The following is a 23863-nucleotide window of genomic DNA, read 5'->3' on the forward strand; positions in this document are numbered from 1 at the left end:
TTGAAGTTGAACTCTCATATTAGTGGTAAGCGATAATGTTTTTACGTTATTCCATAAAGGTGATGCCTTCAGGCAAGCATTCAATTCATCTGCAGGCGTTCCACGGGGAATTACTGGCAACGTCTGCCTGAAATCGCCTGCCAACAATATCATCAAGCCGCCAAAGATGTTGTTATTTCGCCGAAGATCCTTCATTGTGAAGTTAAGTGCTTCAAGTGATTTCTTATGTGCCATTGTGCACTCATCCCAAACAATGAGCTTGCATTGCATCAACAATTTTCCCATTGCACTGGATCGGGAAATATTGCATGTTGGTGTATCAATTGTGTTTAAATTGAGTGGCAACTTAAGCGCAGAATGTGCACTACGACCGCCATCTAGAAGAGTCGCCGCAATTCCAGATGATGCTAACGCCAAAGCTATGTCACATCTTGATCGAATAGTGGCCAAAATCAATGAAATGACAAATGTTTTCCCTGTTCCTCCAGGCGCGTCCAGGAAGAATAGACCACCAGTATTATTGTCCACCGCTTGCATTAATGTTTCGTATACTTGTTTTTGCTGTTCATTCAGCAACGGCACATTATTTCGAACGAATTCCTGCAATGTATCAACATTGTATTGCAGCTCTCGATTTAATTCTTGGTTGAATGCATCGTGCATCGATCGATTTGGCGCAATCATTCCTACTTCAATCAGTAGCTTGTTTGCAATAGTCAAGCATTGATCCTCAATCAGAATTAATCCTTCATTGTAGATTTCATCGGTTATTTGGATGTCAGGATTATTCGTTTGAATGCGCAAGCGATGCAAGATGTCTTCACATATGTCGTCTTTGTATTTGTTCCATAACTGAATTGGTTGTGAAGGAAAACATGTGGTGATGATAATTGCGAACAGAGTTCGTATTTGGTACGCATTTGATGAAACAACTGAATCCGCAAGTGTTAAATCCCAATGAGAATCGTTCTCCAGCAAACCCAATAGTTGACATGCTTCTCGATATGTTTGGCATTGGTGGCCATTCACAGTTTTCAAATGCGCAAATGATTTTGGTCCACGTACATTTACCAACAGCAGTCGCAAATAAAAACATTAATCATTTCTAGGATGAACAGTATACATGCGACCTAGTGCATCAGTGGAAAACACCTGTGGCCAATCTGGAACCGGGGTTCCTTATTTGCGACGTTGGAATTTCTTTGTTGATTGATTCCAAGTATAATACTTGGGCATTTCAAGGTACATCAGCGTCGCTACGAATGGATCTGCTTCACACATTGCAAAGAAGCTAGTCAATGTTGTCGATGGTGGTCTCTCAGCTCGTTGTGCCGCATTAGCCTCAGTGAAGTAAACTCTTTGGCCATTTTCCAAATGCACTGCTAAATGTACAACTGTGGGATATCTTTCATGAATTTGAAATGACAACAATCGCCACAGTGCTTCATTAGTACTGACGTATCTGCCCATTTGGAAGTTGCTGATTTCGTCATTCGCATTTTCCGACGCAATACCAAACACAGCCATGTCGCTGCCTTTTGTGACGTACTTGCACAAATATTTGATTGATTTGGCCGAATGACAACTCTCAACGTTTGCATGTGTTTCGAAAATTCGTGATAGCAGCGGGCAATATGGTACAATGAATTCATTTCCGATCTCAATATCTTGATTTTGAACTTTAACTTTGATAGTTCGACCATTATCTTCTTTTGAACGCCGACGATAAACTGGATATCCATCGTTCCCTGTGACTGTTTCAGCAACTAACGGTCGCGGATATCGTTTTGTGCACTTTCCATCTGGCATGCAAGGCGATAATGGATTTAATGCACCGCACAGTCCATGCACCATCTGTGTCGTCACAATGTCGTGTAGATGGGGATCAGTGACTGGATCAGGAATTTCAGCTGATATGATGTCATCCACTTCATTTGAATGTAATTTGTTCAGCAACCAAATTAGGATATGAGCATGCGGTAGTCCACGCTTCTGCCATTCCACCGAGTACATATAACAACGCGTGTCACCAAAAACTCGATACTTAGTAAGCACATCCATCATAACCTTGAGTTTTTGCTGAAATACTCTGGCGATTATGTCATGGCGATCTTGCGGTTTTTGGCCCGGTTCCAACTCACGTTCAATTTCCGTCCACTTCGGATTGCATGTGAACGTAATAAATAAATCCGGAGTTCCATAATTTCGTACGTACGTCATAGCATCTTGAGCGTATTCGTGCATGTGGCGTGGGCTTCCGATATAAGATGATGGGAGAATCGTCAGACGTACAATATTCTGAACATCACCATCTGAATGAATAGCATCACGCAAGTGTATATAGTCCTCAGATCATAGCTTTGCCTGATTGAATCGGATGAACGCTAAACGTTCTGTCTCGACTTTGACATACATGTTGACAGCGAATTGCTGGAATAGCCGACGGCACTTCAGAATGACATTCTCCTCATGTGTACGAATCATCATACGATACGCATAGTAATTCATTGCGCTTAGATTTTTATTCGTTTATACGCCTGAAAATGCAAAATTAAATGAATTGTTAATGGAAACCAATAATAGCAATAATAGCAATAATTAATGGAAACCAATAATAGCAATAATAGCAATAATTAGTGTGTGAACATTGTACCTGTAATTGGATCGACCATCTTCAACGTGATGTCGTATCCGTCTTGCCCTTGCCAATAAATGATTGGATATTGTAACGCATCGTACAAACGATGTGTCTCGTTTACACGATGCATGATATTGCTTCTTCGCTGAACGACAATGTCTCGCGATTTAGTTGGATCGCCAACAATAATTGCAGCAACATCATTAACGGTGGGTGCATTGAATCTTCGCACATGTTCACCTGTTGGGGTACAATCCGCTCTTATGACAAATTTGTGCGTATCCGATGGCATTCGTTCCAATGCTGTTTTGAACATATTAACCACAGCATTATTAGCGTGAAAAAATGCTTGCAACTGTTCAATAATTCGTCTCTTTAACTGTTGTGTTCCCTGTATATTGCATCGCACATTCAGCTGATCCACCATCGACGAAATGAAATATATTTGCAGAAATTGATGCGGTTCATCTGGTGTTGGCACCATTGAACCATGCAAATGATATATTTGTCCTTGTATCTGTAATTGCAAACAATCATTTGTTTAAGAATATGGTGTAACTTCTGATCGTGTGATGGTGTAGTGTGTGGTGTATATGTAGTTGTTATGTATTGCAATTCATTGTGTTGGTGTGAGTGATACTTTACCTTGCAAGTCGGCATGAAGCCGCCTTCTCGAATGATATTAGCTCCGAAGGAAGTCATGCGAAAGCAGTTATTGTATTCAAGGATGTGTTGAAGAAAATGGCTGGAATCGGGATCACTTCCATCGAACAATGGTTTCAGTGGCTGTGGTGGTGTAAGTAATGGATCCAGTTTGACTTTTCCACTTGCGCAGCACAATCCAGCCATTTCTCTTTTGAACTTTAAAGCATTGCAATATCGGCATATAGTCGTCATTGGTCCAATATCTAAATTTTCATCATCACTGTAGTTCGCAGTGGGATCATATTGGAATGCCAAGCGATTGTATGATGCCAATGATCTTCGTGTGCTCACGCGTTGTCTCAATCGGGCATTTTCTCTTATTATATTTTGTCTTTCTTCGCTTAAGTTCTGTGAATACACTTGTTGCTGGCTTGCATGTCTTGTGCGGCGGCCGATGTTGGCACGTCGTCCTCTAGGCATTTTGGGCTATGGACAGAGTGGTGAATTTAACCTCAAATGCACGATCCACATAATTTACACAGTTCAACTTACGACCTTAAAGACAAATGCCTGCTGTTGAAATTGAATAAAAATTTGCACAATATACGTTATATGTTTTTTTTACTTTTTTTTCACAATTTCACAGTAAACACAATACCGGTTTGTCACATGAAATTAACTGAGCAGAGAACAATGAGTAGTTGATTTGATGGTTTCCAATTGAAATGTTAGGAAACGAATAACTTATTTTTTTTTCTTTTTTTTCACAATTTCACAGTAAACACAATACCGGTTTGTCACATGAAATTAACTGAGCAGAGAACAATGAGTAGTTGATTTGATGGTTTCCAATTGAAATGTTAGGAAACGAATAACTTATTTTTTTTTCTTTTTTTTCACAATTTCACAGTAAACACAATACCGGTTTGTCACATGAAATTAACTGAGCAGAGAACAATGAGTAGTTGATTTGATGGTTTCCAATTGAAATGTTAGGAAACGAATAACTTATTTTTTTTCCTTTTTTTTTCACAATTTCACAGTGAACACAATACCGGTTTGTCACATGAAATTAACTGAGCAGAGAACAATGAGTAGCTGTCAAACAATGTATCACGCACCGGCGTCATCTACTTAAAATGTTGGTTTGTCCTGAATTTTTCCTGAATTTTCTTTGCTATAAACCTCACGGAGCCCGAGACCTTTCCAACGACTGCAAAACCGTGGAAATCGGTTCGTGCGTTCTGGAGTTATAGCGTCAGGAAGGAAAACCCGACTTATTTTATATAGTAGATTTATTTGATGTGAATGAAGAGTTAATTAGTTTCAGTACCTTAGCTGGTACATGTAGCGAACTTTCAGGCAACTTACTCCCAAGTAAACTTCAAGATGCCCGTTTCACTACTGCAGATCACACTTGTAAGGGAAGCATACATCCACTGCCGTGGCTCGTTTCAGTTATGTCTGCTGCGAGTAGTTAGCCAAATATTGATAGCTGAGGTTATCATAAGATTGCCTTTGCATGCATGCCAACGTCTCGGGTATTTTATCATTGCCGCACAAACTTTACAGTGTGTTATAAGCTGAAACAGTGTGTCCTGGGTAGTTACGAGATTTTTTATTCTTAAAATCAATCCAAATTTGTATGCAATGAGAGGGTGACACACCCTATTATTTTGATGAAGGAGAGAAGGTATTATTAGTAGATATTTATTAATATGGAGAAAAACTGTATATCATAAACACTATTCTCATAACTGTAGTTGAATTTTAAATTATTTAAAAAAAAAATATTTTGCACAAATATAATTCCTTAAACTGTTATTCGAGTGTGCATATTACCAGTAAGACTTAAGATTATATATAAGTTGTTAATACACACACTCCATCAATTCCCATAAGGAAATCACCTTATAAAATTATGGGGGGGGGGGGGGAAGGTGATAATATAGGGGGAGAGATATTTCAGGCAATAAACTGAAGACTGATGCTGAGGCAGCATCAAGTGTGCTGCTTCCTAATCAGTGTGTCCTTACCAAAAAGGACTGATTCAACATTCATTTGATGCCTATGTTGTAGGAAGTTTGCAGAAACCCTTCTTACTGACCCAGCATATAAGTTTAGGTACAAAGCTTGTGATGTTATAATAGCAACAGAGGTAGTCATGACTAACTACACTGTGCACCTGTAGTCATTGGGGTGAAAAGTCACCTTTTTAAGAAGGCTTGAATAATCAACTACACATCTCCTTAAATTGCACCAGATGTTTTTTTTACATAGTAGCGGCTGGGATTTTTTCCTTTACTAAAGGAATCTTGGAATTTTCTGAAATTGAGACTATGGTCTCTTGTGGGGCAGTAGTATAACCAACCAACAGTTCTCCCTTCCAAAGCCCGAATAACACTTTCCTCTTACAGTATAAAAGTGACTTTAATAGAATGCAATATACCTTTTTTGCATGAAGGAAAGTTAAACTTGCAGGATTTTTTTCTTTAATAATTTCAAAACAATGCGAATGATAAGGGATGTGTATTAAATTACCATTTTGCATATCAGTTTGGCTGCAAACCATGTATCTAATTGTTCATATTTTCCTGGTATTCTGCCTTGAGAAATTAAATTTTGTGATCTTTAAGTGTGTGTAGCACAACATTGTTTAACGCTGTTGCTCTATAAAGGAGTTAGAAATATACTTCACTTGTTTTACAAAAAAAACTGCTTGCTTGGGCTGCTCCGATGTTACATTATGCCAACAGGTTAGGTTAGTTGGGTGTCAATGTGGTTGAGTTAATATATCACTCACCTTCCACGAAAGTGATCTGGGGTGCTGCCCAGCAGCTTCAAACCTAATTTTTTGCCAATGGGAAATATGTTGCCATGAGCCAATGTGTTTTTCTCAGGGCACTCTCATTTCCCCCACCAATTCATTTCATCACTGCTTCATCCTCTTCACCCCTCATCATCACTAATAACTGTGATGTCGGTGAGGCACTAAGTTCTGGTTCATTAGCTGGAATTACAATTCTTAGGGATGGCTCTACTAGACTCTCCTTAATCCAGGGCAGAAATGGTGATTAGCCCCCTTCCCCCTCAAAAAAAAGCTATAAACATATCAGGAATAATTTGTTTTGCATGCCATGCAAACACGCTAGAAACTGAGTAATAATGATATCCACTGAAAACATGATTATTTATAATGAGTAAAATTAAAATATTGATGAATACTGAAAAATTATGTATCTATTAAACATTTAATTCACAGTTTTCATAGACTATAAAAATTTGGTCTGTCCATACTACGCCCCCTCCAAGCCAGCGTCCAACCACCCCTACCCCCTTCTCACAAACACACACACACACATAGATCCAGGCCTGAGAATCCTGTCCGAATTAGAATTCATGGTCACATTATTAATAAGTGAGAAAGGTGATGGACTCCTATTTACCCCACCACAGTAATATTGTTGCTTCTCCACTCCCTCTTATATTGTTTCATTCATTATCTAGGCTGGCATTTTAAACAGGTAGGGCAGCAACTTCACATCAGCTTCAGTCATCTCGCCCATGTTGAGTGTCTTCCTTAGGCGATAAGCATGTGCATGTTCATTGATGTCAGAGAGTAATGAACAATGACAAGTAATGGAAATTCTCTTAGAAAATATTCATCCAGGATTAAATTTGTTGGTTACACAATTTAACAATTTGATAGTTGAGATTTTTAAACCTGCAAGCCCAATGGTAAACTGTTAGTTGTCATCTAACCTGTTACATAATATATGATTTTAAATCATCTTACAATTATTACTACCATAGCCTGTAACCAGTCAGGACAGCCTGGCTAACAACCTACCGTAGTCAAAGAACAAGTTCTCTTACAAATGAGCACTAAAAAAGTACAAAAAAATTCGAATTTTGTGATTTTTCTGAAACTATGTCTGAGAAATTTGTACTGATAAAAAAATGCACTAATTCAGAAATATTTGAAGTTTATTGTTCATCAATGACACCACGCAATACACTCGCACAAAACATTAAAATTGTGATATAAGTGAGAGCAAATTTTCTTGCTCTAACCAAGATACTACTGTTCTGCTGTGCCAAAAAAAGTAATCATTTCTTAAGAAAATTATTGAGCACTTTATGAAAACTGGATAATGGCAGTGCTCTCAGGTGTTCTAGGCATAAAGGAAAAAAATAAAAAATTAAATGTGGCACACTTTTAAGACTGGCACAAAATTATCCACTCTAGTAACTCATTCTTTGTTTCAAGTGAGCCTCAAGCTATATGCAAACTAACAGTCCACCTGCTGAACGACAGCTGAACAGCACAGCATACCTAACCTGTCTCTCAGAGAACTTTTTTTCTTTTAAATGTTTGTGAAAGTTACAGTACTTCCTAACACACGCATTTACTTTTACAAATAAGGATTTGAACAAATAACCTGCAGGAATGCAAGCAACAGTTTAAAAATAGGAAATAATAAAATTCCACGTTAAAACAAAAAAAGAATTACTAACTTTAAGAAAAATTTCACCTCAAAGATTTTGGTTCGTTTCAAAACAAAACTTTCTCTTTCAAAAAACACTTTACTTACTAAATAATCATTTACATTTAGATCAATGATCTATCAACAATAATTTGCATTGACATTTCAAAAAAATACATTCAGCAGCATCTCACAACCCATGCACCCCTCTCAGAACAATGAACTGTTCCAATAGTCGTAGCACCCAAAACAAACAACTGCACTATGAACACTCAACAATGATGCTGCCCTGTAATTCTTTGTTGTTGCAATATTCTGTGACCAAATTACTATGAGGTAGCCTGTAAAAAAATCATCAGGTTATTGATATTTTTAAAGAGGAGCATGTCTGATACCTTTGGGGCCACTGTGGATGAGTGATTAGATCACTCGCCTCGCACCATGGTTAGGGTTCAATTGCCGGCAGTTTCAAATCCAAGTTTTTCACAAGTATGATACATGGCGGATGTCACTAACCAGAAGGTTTTCTCTGGTTATTTCTGTATTCCCCCACCAGTGCATTCTGTCCCTGCTCCATCTCACAGTTTCGCTCCCCATTTGTCTTATGACTTGAATGTTGACTTGTCTAAACCCTATTTGATGTAGGGGCTTGGTTTGATTCTTTTCTACCACAGCGATCTCATATTCCAGTATATGTGCACACCAAATTCTTGTATTTCTTCATTCCACTTCTTTGGTACAGATGAATACTCTCAAAAAAATTTCTGTATTGACTTGATAAACACAATAAATTGTATTGTATGTGGAACCTACATCTGGGAATCTGCATAAACAGCGGATGTCTGAGTGTTTGATTTGGATGAGAAAAATATTTTTGTATACTTATGGTACTGCTCACAAAGAGCATAAATAACAAGTGGCGTACAACAGAAAAATATGTATTGCAGACCTTCTAAGGCAGCGTAAATGTGATAAATCACGTCAATTTCATGGAACTTAAGAATCTTGCGACTGTAATAGAAAATAGAAATCCTTCCTATGTGGAAGGGGAAGTGGCAAATACTGTAGAAGGCCACCACATACATGGCTAACTTTACTATTTTGATTCTAAGCTTCACCTGCGACGTGAAGCCATCCATGTGATCTGGCAGGAATTCAACACTTAGCCGCAACTCATGAAACGTCAGAAAGAAGACGACAACACAAAACAAAACGGGGATGGCATACCCAACTGCAAACTCTGCAAAGTGTCTGTCAGAGAAATGTGAGTATAGACTAATCTGTGCAGCATAGCCGCAAAGAAAAAAATTTATTTTTGAAGCAAGCACAGTTGTTATTATTATTGATGAACAGAAGAACCACACAATACAAATAATTATTATAGTCAATTTCTTTTTGCTGATTCTGTTACCAAGCATTCCAAAACGAAGTGAATTCTTTATGGCAAAGTAACGATCTGTAGTCATTGCTAAGACCGTATAAATAGGTATATAAACCAATATGTTATGAAAGATATCTAGGCCTTCGCACATTGATTTATTTACTACGACACCAACCAGGTATCTATATAGTACCATTGGCCAATGAATAATTATTAGCAGTGAATTCGCAGCAGCGAGGTTTGTGATATAACTGTGGGAGACATTCTGCATCTTTTTGTAACGAATGAAAATGACTAAAATAACACAATTGGCAAACAGCCCAATCATTGACAGGAACGAGTAGAAAATCACTGCAAATATTTTATTATCTTCAACAATTTCATTTTCATATCTTGTGATGTTTTCTCGATATTCTTGAAATTCTGAAAAAATATAAATGAACATACAATGAATTTATTGATTAGTCTTGATGTTCAATTAATTTTTATTCATATGAAACTACTTGTAAACATTTTCTATATACGGCAATTGAATGATTTGCAAACAAAATGTTTGGTGATATTTTATTTAATATCAAATATTGCTCCTATCATAGCTAGAGTTTATGCCTGGTTTAATATTGATGTGTTCAGTGAGGATGGAGAATTTAGATTTGTTACTGTTTAATGCCCCAGAGTACGCTTCACCAACCATAATAGGTTTCCATGCATTTGAACTGACTGAGGCTTAAAGAGCATGTTAGTCATTTTGACGTTAAAATGTTTATTCGCTCGTTCCAATGATAGTCGGTCAAACTTTCTTGTATGACAAAATACAGTCAAATTTTAATTGTTAATAACTATGAGACAAATAATGCATCAACAATGGTTTATCCCACAACGGATAGATCATATCTGTACGTGTTTGTCCTGCAGTATTTGTTTTGCCTGTGACTTCATCACATCAGTGAAGGCGCATGCACGTAATTTTTTTGAATTAACTTTGTGTAAAGTTATAAATTAGTGTAATGTGAAAACACGTTTAGTTAGTACATTGATACTGGTGCCATTGTAAAGAGCTTGCAGAGAAACACTAGGACCCAAAATGAGACAATAAAAATATTTACCGGAATATAAGTGAAAATCGGTAAATTGAAAATTACAAAATAATTAAAGATGTCGTCTCATATGACTCGTAAATATTCTCAGAATTGTAGAAAACGCACGTCGGATGAAAGCTCGTTTCGAAAGGAATCCAAAAAGCCTATAAAGCTCAGTGCCGAGCGGATGCGAGAGTTACAGTAGCGTAGAAAAGGAAATGAAAATAGTACTAATATGTCAACAATGGCTGAGCCCACAACAGATTTATCATGTCTGTATGTGTTTTTCGTGCAGTATTTGTTTTGCCTGTGATGTCATCGGACCAGCGAAGGCAAATGCGCATGACTGTTACGCATTTTATTCGCTCGTTACGGTGATAATCGGTCAAACTTTCTTGTGTGACAAAATAAGTCGGATTTAAATTGCTGATAACTACGAGACTAAATAATGCATCAACAATGGATAGATCATGACTGTACTTGTTTGTCGAGCAGTATTTGTTTCACCTGTGATGTCATCGTGCTGCCATCATGTTCATCTTGTGCATAGTGAGGTGCTATTTTTTAGCTACCACAGACCCTTGCTACATGCGATAAACTTGTGACTTATATATTATGTACCCATTATACTACTCTGTGTTACCATTGTATTACAGAGATTGATAATTAAATTACATATTAATATGAATCACTTGATGTGATTTTATTTTTATTTGACGTTTTCACAAAAAATCTACAATACGAACCCGAACTACGCCTTTCTCTGGTTTTTGTAAGTATTTTTTGAATATATACTGTGAAAAGCTGTGAAATATGGTATATAATTAATTACAGTTACATTAGAGAAATTTTTACCTGTAATTCATTACATTACAGAAAAATATTTTCCTTATTTTCTGCTGTTTGAATTAAGACTTTAATATGAATTGAGTAACTTGGCTGTCAAATTAGTTTTTTAGCTGCTATGACCGCATGCACCAGCGCAATCTAATTCTTTAAGTCTACAAATCGCAGGTGTTTATGTTTGTACCTATTCACTTGTAATGACTAAATTTCACGTCCAACTACAGTTTTGTTTTATAAGTTTATTTCAAGTGAGTCCATTTATTTCTATTTGAACAGTTGGTTTTTGATGCTAAAGAAAAAACCTTTCTATAAAATGAATAATTTTTTAAGGTTGTTATTATTTATAAGGTTATTTTAGAAGCTTCCATTGTAATTTTTGTTCAAAAATGCTAGCCATTTGTAAATGTATTTTTCATTTTGTTCAGTTCCCCCATGAAAGACCGACCTTCCTGTATAACTCTGGAACACACAGAGCTTTGAAACAGATCTGTGATTGCAGAAAAATGCAGTGAAACAACTTAGCTATTAAGAAAGATGGCATTAGAATCTTTTAAAAATTATTAATTTATCATCAGTGACGGCATGTAGTGAATTACACATACGTTTTAATTAACTTTTACTTGTAATTTGTTACATTTCAGAAAAAATTATTTTGTACTTGTAATCTACTTGTAGTGACAAAGATGTTATTGTTACATATTAGTAGAGTTGTGTGAATACTTCTGTTCTTAAATAAAATGAAAATGAAAAATAGAGAATTAAGTGAAAATAAATGTAAATAAAAATTCATTGTTAAGGTTTACTTCTAAATGAAAATTATTTTCAGAGTTTTGGAAGTTTTTTTTTACTAATGGAATATGAAATTAAATAAATAAAAATATATATAAATATAAATATATATATATATATATATAGCTAATGTAAATGGGCTTGAATACAGAATATTTGCTACTTGGTAAACTTATCAAACATTTTAAGAAAAAAATTACAAAACGGCAAAGAATATATCATTGTTATTAAGAATGCAGTTTTCTTAGATCAAAAACTAAAAAAAGGATGCAATTTCAAAAGACTGAAATGAAAGGTAAACATTAATTCACATGTAAAGTAGGTCACTTTTTAGCTAATTTTGAAGTCATTTTGAGTTGTTTGTTGTCTTATATTTATAATGTTTTAATTTTTTATTTTACATAGAAAGTTTTGTAGCTGAGTGTGTTATATAATGCTTAACAATAAAAAAATTGGAACAGATAGTTAAATTTTCATGTTTTTTTTTGTAAAAAAAGAAAATACTTTACTCAAACTAACAGTCATTTGAGTTGTTTCATACAAAAAAAAAATAGTTTGGCACCTGTCATTCAAATATTTTTTTTTCATTGACAAGCTTAACAGAATTTCTTATCAAAACTGAAAATATATGTTCTAAATGTTTCGATATGGATGCACAAGCGAATATTCACACAATCTTACATGTTATAAACCATTACTTTTTTCCATGTTAAATAGTAATTATTTTGATTTATATAATAATTAAAATGCCTAGCTGATTTAAAGCTGCGCGGACTCTATTTGTCTTTGGTGTGTTTGTTCAGTTTCCTGTAGGATTTGCCATATTGTATTTTCTGAGCAAATAAAAAAAATGTATATTGTCAAGAAAAAAAATATTAATTTATTCATTCCAGCTTGTTTCCATTAAACTGCACCAGCTCTTTAGGCAAATATAATTTAACCAATATTGTTTCTTCCAAAAAAATGTGACATACTTTGTCAAGACAATAATTTCTTTCAAACTGGTGTAGCTAAACAAAAGCTGTAAAATCGAAGCAAGCTTTAGAGAAAGAATAGCTAGTGTAGTGTTGAAAAATAGCATGCCTATTTTATTTTGCAAGTGTTTATAAACTGTTTACGGATAAATCTGTGCAGTAGACTACACTTTCTCGAGGCATAATGTTAAAAAAAAACTACTCATCTCTTAGTTTACCATCGTATACGAAAAACCTTTGTACATGACCAGTGTCTGTGTTAAGCAAAAACAAAAGGAATAGTAATGACTACGTCAAGTAACATATAAAATTAAATTAGTGATGAGAAACAAGTCTTTCCTTATGTGTGATTGTGAATTTAATTTGCACTTCAAGTCAGGTAGTTTGAAGAAAATAATGCTGTCTTAAAACACATGGATAAAAATTAAATCAAAATAATCAAATTTTATCAAGAAATAAATATTTAGCCAAGGTCGTAAACAATGGAACTAAAAATACTACAATTTTGAATTTAATGCAAAGTATTTATAATTTTATATGTACTTTTACTGCTTACTTTCCTCCCTCAGAAGTATTTTTTACTTGTAATTAGTAACTTTTTCCTTAAGTAAATGTATTTGTGTCCAATAACATTTTTTTCTGTACTTTTACCAACACTGCTATCCCAAGTCCATGGGAAAATAAGCAGTAACAAAGTAGTGTGTAGTTTCAAGTACATGTATTTTATACACTTTTTGTTTATTTAAGGAACCATGTTTATTTATAATTCTAGTGTTCTGGAATATAAGAATGCCTACATGAGAGGAACTCAAAAATTAAGTTCCTGAAATGTCCCTACGTTCTGCAAGATTATGAATCCATGTATAAAAATTAAACATGAAAAAACCAAATGAAAGCAGGACATATTTTAATAATGGTTTTGCTTGCTGATAATACTGGTGTGATAGTCGCAGAGTTGGGGGAACTATCATCCTAATAAACTAACTCTTATTTACAGATAGAAACATTAAATATGTACATCGATGGCTAATCCAAATTATAACCCAGGTTAAAGAATTCCAAGAAATATTGTTCCACAGTACATACTTTTCACTTATAAGTAATTATACCACATTTAATGTAATAACAATATATTTTGCTTGTTTTTTTCTGTGGCTTCTTTAACTAACCTTAAAGTTAAATGAGTCATAAAGATTACACATAAGAAAAATTAAAGCATTAAAGAAATTGGAATTATATCATAGTAAAGCCTGTTTAGAGAAAGCTTGTTACAACTTTACAATTTAAAAAACTTTAATTAGTGTTTAAAAAACTCTGTTCTGACATGTACAATGTACAATTAAAAATGAAATCATTTGTCTAACTTAATACTTAATATTTTTATATACCTGGCACTGTCAAATTGTAAAGATTTGGAAATCTTTTTCTTTCTATGGTGTCCATCATTGCAGCAGTTTTCTATAAAAAAACAAAGTAATTAATTACAGCTGAAATACGTTAATGAGAAAACACACACAATTAAAGGTTATTTTATTATTTCAAGTGACAAAGCAAGCATTCATTGCATTGTTTGAGAATAATTTTTTATTGTTAATAATCAAAGTTTAGAGTGTATTTGAATTCTCTGCAAAATGCTATGCTATATAATGCAAAAGAAGAATCACATTTCACATAACTTTAAGTATCTGCAGCCAACAAAAAGATTACAGGAATTGAAATATCTGCATCCTATATTAAAAAGCATAACTAAGGGGGGTTCTTATGATGCACTTAATTGGTGTATTTTTTGTTTGATTTTGAGTTTTACGTCACATAGGAAAGAGTTTTAAGGCTTGGTCATCTTACACGCCATGTTGATTTTTCATTTTATCCTCATTACTATTATTTAAGGGCTCTTTCTGAAATTCTAACACAAAACCTCCCATTCATTTGTTTTTCTGTCACTATGGGTGTAAAAAGTCGGGAAAATGTTTGTAATTTATCAATAGTGTAATTTTACACAAGGGAAGCATTGGTTCCGACTCCCATGACTCAAACAATAGTGTGATGCATTAGTGATCTCGGCCACCGAGGTCCCATTACTAATTGGTGTAGCAGTGTTATAGACTATGTTTTTAGTGAGTGCTTGTGAGGGATATGAGCATTTGTCTATCTATAGTAAAGGAGTTGGAACTCAGAGTAAAGAACAACAAGAAAGGTTATTGTTAAAAGCAAAAAATTAATACGAGCAGCATGTAATACATTCTTGAAAGAACGATTTTTTGTCTAGATTTGTGTGGGATATAGGATCAGTTTAAGAGAATCTAACTGGATTGGAGGAAAAGCCCATATCTCCGGTGTTGACGTGCTGTTGCAGAGCTCCTATTGAAGCAGATGGCCGCACATTTGATTATTCCACAGGATTAGAATTAGTATGGACATTCTCATTCTTAATCATAACCAAAACACCTCAATTACTCATCACATTTTGATCTATTCTACTGTAATCCAATGAAACTTGAGTGATTTGGCTTTTTCTAATGTTACTAAAAGTTTAAAAATACTGAATTTTGTTACTTCCTGTACTTTGCATGCACATTAAAGGAAGACAAAATACCCTAGAACCACGAAACCATGCAATTTTGTACATTTTCACCCAAACAAAAAAAAATAGCCTGGAAAACTATGTATTGTCACTTTCTCATCTCAGCCTTCTTTTGTGAGATAATTTGTAAAAATGCCCTACATGAAAAAAAAAAACTATTCCAGGAATATAGGTTCATGGGAAAACATGCAGACATAATTATATTCTATAATGCCAAATGTTGAACTGCATATGTTTCTGTGAACAGTAATATTGGTTCCAGTAAAATAAATAAATTTGAGCCTAGCTCACACAGTTGAAATAAGATTTATAGATCAACAAAATACAGATTTTATTTCTAGAGTTCTGCCCATGTGCAACTGATTCAAAATGTTACGAACGGTATTACATAAATGGGAAAAAAATTGTCTGATGGTTCAGATACTCAAGTTGGCGATTGGGAGCTCTGGTTTCTTCGAGCATCAACCGAAAACTACTCGACGGATATTTATGATTTTTTTTTATTAGAAAGGTCTAAGGCTAAATTAAAAAAATAGCCTATATAGAATTACAAACATCACCCCTAAGGAGGTGAAAAAGTGGTAAATTAATTTTAAGATAATTAATTATATCTTTAAAACTAATAAAGCATAAGAAAATATATTGTGTACCAATAATTAACACTGGACAACTACCAACCACAATTTTATATTTTGCTAGATTCAACCCCTAATGTGTGAAAAAAGGGTAAGTATGTTTTTAAGATTAATACTTATATTTCCGAATTGAATTAAGCTTAATAAATGGTATTGGGAAACAACCACAATTTTTTACATTTTGTGAAATGCAAAACCTGAGGGTTGAAAAAGGGTAAGTATGGTTTTAATATTAATAATTATAACTCCGAATTAAATTCAGCATTGTAAATTATTTTGGGTTCCAATAATAACTCACCAAGCGTAATTAAAAATACTTGTATTAATAATAAAAACATATAAACTAATGAATTTCACCATTCTGCGAAATTCCATACCTAAGGAGTGAAAAAGGGGTTGACATCGACCGGGGCTACGCCCCCTAGAGCCCGATATGTTACCACCCTCCTTCCCCTCTTCATTCCTTCCTTTCCGTCATTCAAATCTCCCGCGGCCGACGTATGTGTGTGTGCGTATGTGAACGCCCGGCAAGAGGCAGAGTCGAGCGAGTGCTTCGTTCCCTCCTAATTTATATTTAATTATCATTATTGTATTTATTTAATTAACCCTAGTGATGTGTATGTAAGTTTAAGGGCATAATACTTTATTTAATTTGTTTTTCTTTCGGCAGAAATGCTAACAGGTCGCTACAGATTCAGACTTGCCGAAGGCCATTCAGTCCCTATAAATCTATTTAATTCTTTCTTGTTCAACTTAATTATTATGTGGTTGCGGTTCATGGACCGCCCGCCAGGGTGAAATGTAAAAGGGTGTTTGGTGATTTAATTGGTTTTATTAAATATGCCACGGCGCGATACGGTTCGGAATAACGGTACTCTCCGTCTTGGCGCGCAACACCATTGTCCTGTCACCTCGGCGGCCATCGCTCCAGTCGCCTCGCATCACCACCCGAGGGATGACGCGCTCTACATCCCGAAGACTTCAACTTCGCTATACTGACCCGGTAATATGGTTATATGTAATTCTTATTAATCGCTTTCGCTATCCTCGAAGCCTACCTCGGGGGTAGGCTGTTTCATTAATTGCATTGTAATCCGTAAGGAGTATATTACCACGAACGTTACGCCCGACCACGCAGTGGCCGGACAGCTTGTAAACCGATCGCGCCGCAAGGCTTTTAAAAATTGTGCCATCCATTAGTATTTTTGGCACAATTCTAAATTTGAATTTTGGAAAAATAATTTTGCCAGTGATTTTTGCTGCTAACACTTAAACTTTTTCCGCCTTCTGTACACTCCCATTTAATCTTTGTCAGGCCAGTCTCCCCAATCCGTTCCCAGAGGGAGATCTGATTTTTTCGAGCCCTTGCGACCTAGCAAGTGCGCTCGTCTTCTTCTCGCATTGATGCACGGTCATAGCTTGTAATTCCCCTCCGAGCCGTGATCAAGACGGCTTATCTCGGCGTTATCCCAGGGCACTGTTTTTCTGGGAGCTCTCCTGACGCAAGCAGCCCAGAGGCACACCCACGAGTCATTTTGCTCAACCCCCGGCATGTCTCTGGCTTATTTCCCACAGCAGCGCAGTTGCAACCTCACCCTCTCTCTCCAGCCTTTCCAGGGAACCAGGCCCAGTTCATTGGCCGGTCACCAACCCCGGCCTAACCTCAAGGACACCCATCAGTCTGCGAAGGCACCGCCTCTGCCCTCTCGTGACAGATTTCTGAGTTATTTCCCCTGGGTGTTTGAACGCCCACTAAACGCCTGCCCCCTGGCGCCTCACGCAACAAACAGTGCCCTGTAGTTCATTTTCAAGCTACCAGAGTGCTACACTAGTCCCCTCCATAAGCTCAATGCTTTAGCAGTCGCCCCGTGCGAATCGATCTTTTCTTGTTTCGGACACCCCTCAGTAGGTCCTGACAGAAGAGTTATCCCCTAAAAAACAGTACCGGTGGACAAGCACCACGCAAGCCGCCTTCGACGAACTCAAGCATAGGTTTCGTCAGTGCCATCTGCTGGCTAGGCTTGACCCTCAGAGGCCCATCTTTGTACATACAGATGCGAGCCAGGAAGGCATGGGTGCCATCCTATTGCAGCAAGGTGATGCCGGCGAGCCACGAGTCATGGAATACGCGAGCGCTAAGTTTGGGGAGGTGAAACGTCGATATAGAATCATAAAGCGCGGGTGCCTCGGGGTGGTGTGGGCGATACCGGCCGCACCTGGAGGGGCAGCAGTTACCAATACAGCAATTTACCCTATGGGCAGATAGCCAATGCCTCAAATGGCTAGCGACCATGCAGGGTCGCAGGTTCAAGCTGAAGCGGTGGGCAATGCTTCTACAGGCACTCGACTTCACAGTAGAACACGTAGCAGGGAGAAACAACTAGCTAGCCGACGAGTTGTCCCGGGACCTGGACCACACCGTGCAGATGAGGGATGATGCAGAATGGGAGGAGCTGCTACCTCCAACAAGGGGACAAGCGAGGGGCGGGTATCCCGGGACTGTTACCGACGCACAGCTCTGCGTGCTATATCAGACAACAGCCCCCACACTTCCCCCTGGAGCAGAGCTGGACGATCTCGACACCTTCGTATGTGCCATACAGACCACTGACACGCTTACTTGGGAGCTGATCCATAAATGAGGGGAGGCCACATTGGAGGGGTACCGGATGGTAGAAGGCTACTTACAAGCGCGCCCGGCGGGACAACCACAGTCAAGGTGGAGGATGTATGCACCAGTGAAGACAAGCGCGACATCTTCACCATGCTACACGATGACAAATTAGCTGGACAACCGGGGACCGATCAAACTCTCCGCGCAATACGGGAATGGTTCTACTGGCCAGGCATGGGCAAATACGTAAGGAATAGCATACGAGGGTGTAGGCACTGTCAAAGACACAATACACAGTGCCCAGACAGCCGGGAACAACAGGTACCCAGATGACTCACCGAGCCCTTCCACGCAGTAGCATTGGATCTTATGGGCCCGTACCCCCGCACTGCACGGAGCAAGAAGTTCCTACTGGTAGTAACGGACTGCTTCACCCAGTGGGTCAAGGCTTTTCCTCTGTCGAACTGTTGCGCCAGCACAATCGCCCGGGTTCTGGACACGGAGTTCTTCCCCAGGTGGGGCTACCCCCAGGTACTTCTGTCCGACAACGCCACCCAATTCACAGGGTGGAAGTGGGCAACACTGTGCCGGAAGTGGCGAGTCATAGCCTATACGACTCCCATCTACCATCCGAGAGCGAACCCTACAGAAAGATGCAACCAGGAGATTAAGCCCCAACTGCGACTGAGACTCGCCGATGACCACACGATGTGGGACACGCAAGTAGTATAGAAAAGGGGCTTCGGGCACAAGCGCCAGACGCGTGGTGGTGGTGGTGGGGTCAATGACCGACCGACCTCTGACGTCACAGCGGTCATCTTGGACTAAAAAATTCCTTGATATTTCTCAAAAATGACTCAAAATGACTAAAAAATTTCGGTTTTGAGAAAATATTTCTCGTTTTCTTCCTCAAAAATTCAAAAACTAGGATTTCAAAAAACCTCAAAAGTCATTTTGCCTTAGAAAGAAAACATTGTCCATATAGAGGCTTAAGCATCCATGTCTACAGCCTCCGATAAGCCTCTGAAGTCTTCATGGCATATGATGTCACCGTTGCGATTTCTGTTACGACCGCCATCTTAAACATAATTATTTTTTTCCGATTTTAATGGAAAAAAATTTAAAATTTATAAAAAAATCGATTAAAAAAATTGTAAAAAAAATATTTAAAAAAACACACTTTTACGACATGGAGCTCGGAGTCCTCGGTTCGAACCCGGTGAAGGCAAAATATAAATAAAAATGGCGACCGAACCTTCCTTCAAGGAAGCCACTGGCAGACTGACTCCGCCCACTTTTTTCAAAGCATATATTTTGTCACCTAGTATGAAGTCATGTACGTCATCTTGAAAATCCGTAATTTTTATGTTAGAAAATCGGGGAAAATTTTAAAAATCATTAAAAATATTAATTAATCGAATTTACTTATAAAAATTAATAAAATATTACTTAAAAACCAAGGTTGCACTTGGTGCATCTTGGATTATTTAATTGTTGCATGTTTTGTTATGCCCTACATATTGGTTGAGTACAATGTCATCAATACACTTTACGTTACGACCGTCATATTGGATCCTATTAATGTTGCATGTTTCGTTACACCCGCCATCTTAAAAATTCGTAATTTCAATGCTAGAAATTCCGAAAAAATTCCAAAAAATATTTTAAAAATTGCCTACTTCAAATATTTAGTGATTAAAACGATTTCGGTCCTCGTTTCGATTTCCGGCGAGAGTAAACCAGTAATTTATTAATGTATTAAAACAATTCTCAATAAAAAGTAATAAAAAAATCTTATGCCATCCCCCAACATTTTGAATTATTTCACGACTGTATCCATTATCATTACGGAGGCCATCTTGAAAATATTTATTTATTATCCGATTTTAATGAAAAAGTTCAAAATTCATCAAAAATTTGATTATTAGAATACTGATTGATTAGATCGATTCCCGTCATTGGTTCGAAACCGGTAAGAGCAAAAAATAAAAAAAACAGATCCTTCCTCCATGGAAGCTACCTAGACTGACCTCACACCACCAATAAATACCAATGTATATATCATCAACTGGTATGACGTCATGTCCGCCACCTTGTATTCGTCCACTGGAGACCGCCATCTTATTTTCGTCTGCTAGAGTATGCTGGCGCCATGTTATTATAATTTTCTGTTTACCATACCTTTGACCTCGACTGCTGGCATTGAACTTTGAACTTATCCTTGAAATTAAACCTTGACCTTGAAATTTGAACTGAAACTTTAACTTTGAACTTGACCTTATAATTTGACCTTGACCTTTAACCTTGACCTTGAAATTTGAACCTTGACCTTGAAAATGAACATGACCTTGAAATTTGATTTTGACCTTGAACTTCGACCATGAACTTTGACCTCGACATTTAAATTTGCCCTTGACCTTGAATGCTGTCCTTGACTTTGAAATTTTACCTTGACCTTGACATCCATCTTAGATACGCCATTTTGTGTTCAGTATTCGCTACCAGGAACTACCACCTACTAGAGGACATTGCCACCATCATGTTTTCATCTGCTGGAGGACACCATCTTGTGTGTGTACTCGTCTTATAGAGTGCATTACCATCATGCTAGTTTTATTCTAACCCGCTAGAGTGCAGTAATCATTTATTATTACTGTGACACCCGACATGTTATCATTTGGGTGCCATATTGGTAATTTATAATTATTTAGCTAGAAATTCTGGAAATATTAAAAATTTATAAAATAAATTTATAATCAATATACTTATTGATTCGATCGATTCCTGTACTTGGTTCGATCCCTGGTTGATGCAAAACATTTAATTTTATATAAAATATAACAACTTTAATAAATCATGTTCAAAATCCTAAAAGAGGCTTAAAATCAACTACTACCATCATCCTTTAAGCCATTACAACTGCCATTTTGGATATTTGTATTTATTGACTTATCAATTCGGGAAAAATTCCAAAATTCACCGAAAAAATAACTCATTAATTTACATATTGAATCGATGGATACCTGTCGTTGGTTTGCTTCTTGACCAGTGACAAGTGTAACTAAATATTAAATAAATTTTATATTTTGGTTTCCATTATCAATCATTCACTCTACGAAAAAAACTCAAGACAATATACGACAATGTTCGACGTATTAAATACGTTGCCGATAAGCCTTACATGAAAGTATAGTTTCTTGATACTTAGAAAAACCTCTAAACCGTTCATGCACAAGTCATACATACATATAGACCAAATGTCTTCGGACAGCGAGACCCGGTCATAAACTATGTCAGATGTATAGACCAGTCATTTCCGAACCTCACTACCTTCTTCATCTACAGCTAATTATATTTAATTTAACCAACGTAACATGTTTTTAGCTTACAAGAGGACCAAGAATCCCATCAAAAAGGCAGCACATTTTGGAATAACCATCAATAAAAGGAAGCACCATCAACCAAAATATAGCATATTTGGAAGCACAATCAAAAAGGGGGCACATTTAGAAGCACAATCAAAAAGGCAGCACATTTGGAAGCACCATCAACATAAAGGCAGCACATTTTGGAAGCAGCATCAACAAAAAGGCAGCACATTTTGGAAGCGGAATCAAAAAGGCAGTACATTTCGGAAGCATAATCAAAAAGGCAGCACATTTTGGACGCACCTTCAATCAAAAGGAAGCACATTCTACAAAACGACAGCTCATTTAATGAACAGGAGGTAATTTCTCACGTACATTCAACTCGGTAGGATGCGTTCGTCAATGTTAAGTTAGGATAAAATATCTCCATCAGTCTATGGATCCATCAGTTTTTAGTGCCATAAGTCATTAGCTCCAATAGTCATTGGCTCCATCAGTTATTGACTCCAACAGTCTTTTGGCTCGAAAAGTCATTGGCTCCAACAGTCATTGGCTCTAAATGGCATTTGCTTCAACAGCTCCAATGATATTTGGCTAGAATGCTACGAATCTAAGAGACATTGAGGCTACAAGGCTACGAGTCTACAAGGATCTAGCTGGTTACGAGTTATACATGGCTGCGAGACTGCATGGCTGAAAAGCTGCGTGGCTACGAAACTACATTTCTATGAAGCTACAAGGATACACGTTTACTCGGCTATAAATGACTGCAATACTACATGGCTACAAGACCACTTGGCTACAAAGCTTCAATTCTACGAGTCTACACGACTCCTCCAACTGCCTACGAGTATACAAAGCTTCAAATTCTCTAGCAGCATTATATTAGGAGTACAAGACTACTTGTTTACGTAGCTATAAGTCTACGAGGCTACTTGGCTACGTAGATACAAGTCTACGAGGCTCCAAGACATCATGACTACTTGACTACGAGCCATGAGGATACGAGACTACGTGACTACGAGTCTTCAAGTTTACGAGACTGCGAGGCTACAGAGCTACGAAGCTTCTAGAACACAAGTTTACGAGACTGCGAGGATACAGGACTTCAAGTCTACATGAGTACTTGACTACGAAGCTACAAGTCTACAAGGTTCCAATTGCTACATCTGTCTTCGGCTGAATTTTCTCTTTGTCTCCAACTGCTCCAGCAGCATTATGTTATATCATTACAAGGCTACTTAGATACGTAGCTACAAGTCTACAAGACTCAAATTGCCGCATCTGTCTTCAAAGGCATTTTCTCTTTTGCTCCAAGTGCTCCAACAGCATTATGTTATAAGATTACAAGGCTACTTGGTTACGTAGCGACAAGTCTACGAGGTTACAAGGCATCATGACTACGTGACCACGAGCCATGTGGTTACGAGACTATGCGATTGCAAGTCTACATGGTTACGTGATAGCGAGGCTACAAGACTACGAAGCTTCCAGAACACAAGGTTACGAGACTGTGAGGCTACAAGACTACAAAGCTTCCCGAACACAAGGTTACATGATTTCAAGGCTACTTGGTGACGTAGCTACAAGTCTACGAGGCTCCAAGGTATCATGACTACGAAGGTTTCAGAACACAAGGTTACGAGACTACGAGGCTACAGGACTACGAATTTTCCATGACACAAGGCTACGTGGCTCCGAGACTACATGACTCTAACTGACTACAATAGCACCATTCAGTGGTGAGAGTTAATTTATCTCATGCAAAATAACCGGTTTAAAGTAGTGTCGATTATTTTCAACAGACGAAACCACATTTTGCT

General features: G+C 37.2%; 1 protein-coding gene across 4 annotated transcripts in view; it reads right to left on the reverse strand.

The window, feature by feature from the left end:
- Positions 1-1088: 1088 nt before the first annotated feature.
- Positions 1089-23863, reverse strand: part of LOC134529280 (uncharacterized) — a 182913-nt gene continuing 160138 nt past the window's right edge. For all 4 annotated transcript variants that reach the window (XM_063363183.1, XM_063363181.1, XM_063363182.1 and 1 more), the window contains 2 exons: positions 14228-14297; positions 1089-9574 (listed from right to left, as the gene is read on the reverse strand). In XM_063363183.1, coding sequence (XP_063219253.1) covers positions 1180-2244 — 1065 coding nt within the window. In that variant the 5' untranslated portion in view covers positions 2245-9574; positions 14228-14297 and the 3' untranslated portion in view covers positions 1089-1179. The remainder of the gene's footprint in view (positions 9575-14227; positions 14298-23863) is intronic.

The sequence above is a fragment of the Bacillus rossius genome, chromosome 2 (assembly GCF_032445375.1).
Source record: "Bacillus rossius redtenbacheri isolate Brsri chromosome 2, Brsri_v3, whole genome shotgun sequence".
Classification (NCBI taxonomy): domain Eukaryota; kingdom Metazoa; phylum Arthropoda; class Insecta; order Phasmatodea; family Bacillidae; genus Bacillus; species Bacillus rossius.